This window comes from Urocitellus parryii, unplaced genomic scaffold (assembly GCF_045843805.1).
Source record: "Urocitellus parryii isolate mUroPar1 unplaced genomic scaffold, mUroPar1.hap1 Scaffold_61, whole genome shotgun sequence".
NCBI classification, from domain to species: Eukaryota; Metazoa; Chordata; class Mammalia; order Rodentia; family Sciuridae; genus Urocitellus; species Urocitellus parryii.
This window is the reverse complement of record NW_027554109.1, coordinates 1610808-1618265: the sequence shown is the minus strand read 5'-3', so window position 1 is coordinate 1618265 and position 7458 is coordinate 1610808. Positions and strand designations below refer to the sequence as shown.

At 38.7% G+C, this 7458-nt stretch overlaps 1 protein-coding gene across 1 annotated transcript in view; it reads left to right on the top strand.

The window, feature by feature from the left end:
* Window positions 1–1799: 1799 nt before the first annotated feature.
* The window catches only part of LOC144252857 (cysteine-rich secretory protein LCCL domain-containing 1-like), a 42455-nt gene continuing 36796 nt past the window's right edge, over window positions 1800–7458 (top strand). Inside the window, 1 exon segment of the mRNA XM_077794936.1 lies at window positions 1800–2057. Within this exon segment, the coding sequence (XP_077651062.1) occupies window positions 1800–2057 (258 nt within the window).

Here is a 7458-nt window from a genome sequence, read left to right as displayed (position 1 = left end):
CAGGGCAGCTACGTTTCTGTAAAGGCTATTGAAGCATTTTAGAATCTCATCAGAAAGGAACTAAGAAGAGGATCTTTGAAAGTAGAGGAGTCCATAGGGGCGGGAGGAATTGGGGGGCCTCCTCACACACACACCTCCCAGGATTCAGTCCGTTCCCCTCCTTGGTCTCTGAGGTCCAAAGCTCGCCCACGAAGGCTGGGCGCCCTGGTTTCCCCGCGCCAGGAGAAGCGGGGCGGGCTGCTGCTGTGCTGCAGCGGGCTTTGGGCCAGGGCCGGGTGAGGTGGAGGTGGGATGGGCGAGGAGGAGCGCTCACATCACGTGCGCACGCAGGGACGCAATAAATGCCCGCGAGCTCGAGGGAGGGCGGAAGTGCTTGGCGCCTGGCTCTGCGCGCCCAGACTGCACCCGGCAGGAGCGCGAGGTCGCTGTGAGCCCTGCTGGTGTCCCCGCCCCTTGCTCCTGCAGATAACGCTTAGAGACGCTTGGGCGCCCACCATGGCAAGTTAAAGAAGCAGCTCTCTTTCCGCCCCAAAGCTCTTGCTCTAACTTGGAGCGCTTTGCCTGCTACTTCTTCCAGGTTTAAAGGGAACCGAGGAGTCAGAGTCTCGCGTCCCCCTGTAGTCAGCGCCCTCCTTGCTCAGGGACTCGCTGTGTCCGGGTCTCTCCCGAACAGGGCTGTGTGTTTGCAGTGGAGTGTGAAGACTGGATGCGGCTGCAGAGGCCGGCCGTCCTGCTGCGCTCAGCTCCTGTAGGAAACTTCACACTGGAGAGGTAAGGGCGTTTCTAAAACGCATCATTCACTGGTCATACTGCTACCTTTTTCAAGCTCCCCTTTTCTTTTTAACTCTAAGTAAGAATAATAAAAAGCCAACTTGTTAAGAATGGTTCAGCATGGAGGATAGGTAGGCTACTGAGAAAGCAGTGGCTGTGGAGATGAGCGGGATCCTGTTCTTGTAAGTGACTTTGTTGGTTTCACCACCTCCCCTGGCGCGCGCTCTCCATTGGGTTAAGTGTGCGCCTTTAGTATAAGGGAGGAAAATCTCTGAAGTTGCTGGCTTTCTTGGATGAGGTACAGGTTAGGCACATACCTTCCAAGAAAGAGTGATCGAGTTCTTGACCTGTGCGCGGATAAGAGACTTTCCCCAGTGACCCTAACCATTCATTAGGTCCTCTCTGTGTGCCCACGGATACAAGTATGAATTGCATTTTATACTTCTTTAAAACATTCACCCTCAATTTCAGAAATGTAATGGACATTATGAATGCCTCTTAACAAGAAATGAGAAACTGGAATCAAATAATGCCTTAATTTTAAAACAAAAAATACCTTACAAGTCACCAAAGAGGAACACTGAACCTCCAGATGGAAATAAACATTCTAGATAGATAACACCTTTTTCAGGGGCTATGTAATGTGTAGAAGTTTAAAGTCTTGTATTTAAGAAAGAAAAAAATTTTTCAAGCTTAGACTCTCCTGAACTACTGTTCCCATTCGTTTTTGACCTCGTGGTTATCTTGGAAAATATAATTCTCTATTTTATGGAAATGGTGCACTGTTTAAAATAAATGGATTGGAGATAATTAATTTAAGAAAGTAGATAACTCATTTCAGAAAATGCAGGTTTTATATAGACAAACTGGCACATACCCTTTGTAACTACTGTTTTGCTTTTGTTATTAGAGTATTAATAATATCTACTGGTACGTTCATCTTAATCACGTGACATGTCGTTATAGCCAAAAGGAGTGGAAGAGCATGTCTTGGAGATTTTTCCGGGGAAATTCTGAGGTCATTCATTATGAAGTGTACCCTGCAAGAGTGGCTGAGAGTAACCACAGTGCTATTCATGGCTAGAGCAATTCCAGCCATGGTGGTTCCTAATGCTACTTTATTGGAGAAACTGTTGGAAAAATACATGGATGAGGATGGTGAGTGGTGGACGGCCAAGCAAAGAGGCAAAAGGGCCATCACAGACAATGACATGCAAAGTATCTTGGACCTTCATAATAAATTATGGAGTCAGGTGTATCCAACAGCTTCAAATATGGAGTATATGGTAAGGATGTCTTTCAAGTGGTAAATACAAAAGAAATGTTTATTGATGCTTTCAGCCATCATGGTTAGATTTCTTCATACTTTTCTTTAATCTTTTACCATTGTCCTGTATGAAATTAAAAAAAAGCTTTTTTTCAAGGATATCTTCCTCTGCACATTCTTTATTAGTGTTCCTCTTATTTCTAAGAGCTCTTTGAATTTCAGAGAATTAAGTACCTTTAAATGCAACTAAATTGCTCCAAATTCTACTCTCACCTGAAAGTCTCTATACTGCTGGACAGCAGGGGCATTGGCTTATAAGTGACTTAATAGAATAATGACATTCTAATATCTGATAGAACCTTATGAATGGTGGTTGTGGAAAGTTCCAAGATAATGAATCTGAAGAAGCTTTCTGGATTCCATATATATATATATATATATATTTTTTTTTTCTAGTGGGCCTTTGACATTATAAAGGGCATATTTCTGTGGTTGCTTTATATGTTACAGTGCTTCAGCAATGACTTTCCCCTTCCCTGGATTCATTTTTTTGTGAACTTTCAAGTATAAAAATAAGGCTGGGCAAAGTATTAAATAAAAATATCCACCTTATCCTTGATAACCTTATATTTACTCAGCATCAATTAACAAGTTTGGAAAACTAAATAACTTCTGTATGAGTATATTCTCCATATTTAGAAAACATCAATTATTCATGATATTACTTCCATGAATTAGCTATGCACTAGCAAAGCCTGATAGTAAATAGCAGTTGGTGACACCAAAGATTCTTTAAGGAACATTAGAAATAATATTTCTCCTTTCCATACATTGCAGGGTGTAGTTATTTTTAATGCATTCTGGTTTTTCCTTTTTTCTACATTTACATTAGTTGTCTTGGGTATTCTTCATTTAGATAACTTTCAAGAAATATAGAAGTCTTAAGTTTCCATTACCCATTAGAAAATATTGCATTATATTGTTTTGATTTTTACTGGGCAAAATATTTTACCCCAAAGAAGGTAGGTAGTACTCAAGAGAAATTGAGAATTGGGGACCAGGCTGTGTGGATTTAAATTTTGGCAATGACCCCCACTAGTTGTGTGATGTGGGGCAGTTTCTCTCTACTTCATTTCCTTATGTATAATGCATGTACTAATTTTAGATGGTTGTTGTGAGGATTAAATGAGATAGATAACCTGTGCAATGTGTAGCTCATTAGCTAGTGAAAGACAGCATGACTTCTTCATCTACCAACTTTCAAACAGGCTCCCAATTAGGGAGCCTTTCCAAGTAGGCCACTGTATGCTTATTACATGTGTCTAGGTATTCAGTAGCTTTTTCTTTAAAATAAAAGAAGACCTTGGGAGTTCAAACCCACAAAAGGAAATCTGAAAATATTTGTGTGTGATTTAAGAAATTTATGGAAATCATGAAAGAACAGTTCTGTGATTCCCTTTCATGTCTGACTTCCAAAAAAAATAACTGTCTATTGTATGATGTCTGGTCTGGGATGTTTATATGAGTTTCTTTTTAGTTTCATTGGTTTCATTCTGTCCTTGAAATGTAGATTCAGAAACCAGCCAGGGTTTATGTTGTGTTGCCCTTAGATACTATTAGCACTGGGACTGTGTCTTGGCCTTTAACCAGGCTTCAGAGGAGTTCAGTGCTTCACTGTAATACTGGGATACAGGATTTTTAGAATACACATTCAAGGGGAAGTTTAAAAAATATTACTTGTTGGAAATACTGTTGATTTATGCATTTTATGATAGTGTAAGTAATGATATAGATCAATCTTGCAAAATACAATTGATTCAAATTGTTATTTTCTGAGAAAATACTATTAAAAATTGTCCAAAGAGCTGTTTTCATAAAATCTGCCATGTCATATGATAGATGCCACCACTTTTGGCCATGTATACAATGTATGTCATTTCTTATTCCATGTTTGAATAACCAGTTACCTTATTTACAATTAGTGCTTATTTTAGTGCCGGGGTAGCCAAGCCACATCCACACTTATTAGCATCACATCCCCACCCTACTCTTATCCTCATTTAACTTGAGGGTTAAACATTGACTCTGGAAAGCTGCGTCTTCCCTTGCAAAACTTACAGGTTGATCGAGAAGAAGGAATAGAAATACCTGAAGCTTTTCTAGTAAGCCAGAAAACAACATTCTTTCTTTATGGACAATTCCAAGGCAGCATAGAGTGGTGGAATGTTCTAACTGTGAGTTAGAATGATGACCTGTTTGGTGTTTCATGAAGGTGGTCAGCATCACAAATTCTATAAGAGATTGGAGAGCATATGTCAATGAGAAGAAGAGGATCAGACACATGCAGGTGGCAAGGATTGTCAGGCTGATTATCAGGAACTAGAAGCACATTGAGCTGATGAAATCACATACATGTGGCAGAGTCAGGAAGGGGAGAAGTGAGTTATTGACGACAGGAACCAGTAATACTGAAGAGAGATTTTCTATATTTAATTTAGGGCACATTGAGAAATGGAATCCTTTTAGTCATCAAAGGAAACTCTTGCTGAAGACGCAATGGGTTTTAAAGGAAAAAATACTGGCTTTGGAACTAAATAGGGTCATATTTTTTCTCTGCTGATTGCTGGTATTAACTCTGATGGTTGGCAACAATTATGGATATTGTTTCTTTCATTGGTAAAATCAGTGAAAAAATATAAAGCCCACACGTTCCCTTGAGAGGACACATTGGAGTCTGTTGAACAGGTTTGCTTTCTTCAAGCCTTTCAGTCCATGAGCTGTGAGACCTCATTGTTTGGCTTATACATTCTTATGTCCTTGTTTCCTCCTCATCCTAAAAATTTGTTTCCCAGGATTTTGCTTTTTGTCCTTCTTCCTTCTATGGTGACTTTTCTCCCTGACTTTAAATACCCTCTGATGTTCATGGCTTCGTGTTCCATATCTCCATCTGAGCGCTCTCTTTGTGCACATCTTTCTCATACTTCTTCCTGTCCCTTGCATGATCTCTGTGTGATATTCTTCCACAGAGATTTCAAGCAAAGGATTCTGAAAAGGAAACTAACTACCTTTTCTTTCACTCTCATTTGCCCACCTGCATTCCTTCTTGACATCTTTCTCAGTGAATGTCACTGATGTCTGTCTGCTCAGTCCCAAGAAACAAATGAACCAGCAGGTAATTAGACCCCTCCTCAAGTCCTGCCACCCCTTTCCACACACAAACACGAATACCAACTACTTGACTAGTTCAGTAGAGTTTGTCTCAGGAATATTTCTGAATTTGTCTCAGAATCCCTTCTATTTTATCCTCTTGTATTTCATTTGCTCATTGCCTCACATCTACATGGGTAGTAGAGTTTTCCACCTGCCTAGCATACCAATCTGTTCTTAATTTACTTCTGACTTAATCCACCCTCCTCCCTTTTAGGAAAACTGACATTTTCATTAAACAAATATATGCTCCGTCACTCACCTATACTCTTGTCTCCTCCTAGCAAACTCCTATTTATCCCTCAAGGCTAAGTTGAAACATTCTTTCCTATGATGTTTTCTTTGGTGTATTGATTTCCTTACCCTGCTCCTAAAGCACTTCATTGTAGCCTGTTAATAGTATTTAAGTTTCATTGCAATAAAATATTTGCCTCTCTGTTTTCCTTTCCTAGAACATTAGGGATCATACCTTATTTATCTTTAGCATCCAATGCTTGGTGCATAGAAGAGGTATTCAGTAAGTGTTTGTTAATTAAATGCTCAGTAAATATGTGTTGAATGAAGGGATGGATAAAAGAACAAGTAAGATTATATGTGGGATAGCTAAGAAGGTCAGGTAATAAGAATTAAAATTATTATTAAATAATTAAAGTTCTGGAAAAAAGAATATTACCAACACCAGAGACACTGAATGGAAAATAGAAACAACTTGAGAAGAAGGCATAAATACTTCAGATAATTCAGAACCCCTCAAAATTTGTTTTTTCAGATACTCAGGGGATGCTAAAAATTATCAAGTGTCCTGGAACTTAAATAGCAAGAAGTAGTAATGGGTATTTGCATCTTGTTAACACATTTTTTAACATGTGTTCTCTTAAAACATTATATAGATCAACTAAAATCTAAAATCATTTACTGTTGTACAACGTGCAGCTATGTCTAGAATGTGCCTTAGCAATCAAGCGCTTGACCTAAAAACGACACACTGCCCAATTATATAAACCATTTCCTGCTATTACTACTGTTTCCATGTCTTCCTGAGACCTGTTGGCAGCCATCTGGGAGAGTTGATGGCTGGATGAGTTTACTCTCATCTCAAATGTGGGTGAGGATATGGGCAGAAGCTTGGCAGGACTGTATTCCAAATGTGAACAAAATACCACTGAAGGCCTCTCCTTTTGCTAAGCAACCGGAGGCTGTGAACCCAGTGGTACTTACAATGTGCAGTGTGTGATGAGGCAAACAGTGGCTTGGTTCCAGTGTGTCCCTTGCATTCTTTCTAAGGCCATGCTTATAATTGGAAATTGGGTTTTTTCCTTATGTGTTTCATAGCACATAATTCCAGAAACTTAACATGGGGCAGCCTTGTTTTTTGAACAGGGTAATGCTAATCTGGGATGTACAAATGATGTGCAAAAGTCTCTAGCTGTGGGTTGCTGTTTGCTATCATAAATCTCTTATTTGCCCTCAGCAACATATATCTAAAAATAAATGCAGATGAACACGTGATGGCTTTAGACTCATTGACCCATAACTCAGTGTTTACACATTTCTTACTCTAAAATAGTATCCTCAGTTTATCACAATGAAAGTTTCATTGTAATTCTTGATTCCTAATGCAATAGTTTTCTGTGAATAGTGCTTCTCCGGTTATTTTCAAAATTTAAATATTGTTAACTTTATGCAGTACCTACATGCACTTAAAGGTACATCTCCTTTATGTTTCATATAATATTATTATTTAAAGTAACTAAAATTTCTTTATTCTAAATTTAAAATAGCTTTTTTTTTATATACCAGGATTGAACTCAGGGGCACTTGATAACTGAGCCACATTCCCAGACCTATTTTGTATTTTATTTAGAGATGGGTCTGAGTTGCTCAGTACCTTGCTTTTTGCTGAGGCTGGCTTTGAACTCACCATCCTCCTGTCTCAGCCTCCTAAGCCACGGGATTACAGACATGTGCCACCATATCCAGATGAAATAGATTCTTTGATTTTCCCAAAGTGTTATTTCACTTCAGTAATGCTTAAAATAATATATATATTTAAAGCAAATAATATTTTGATTTAAGTATCTTCATTTACAAGATTTTAAAGTTTATGAAAATTGTATTTAAAAAATGCATTGACACTTTAAATTTTTTTCTTTTGGAAATTGCTATTGCTTGTAGAAATAAAGTGACCTTATAGCCCAGTTCTACTGAACTTT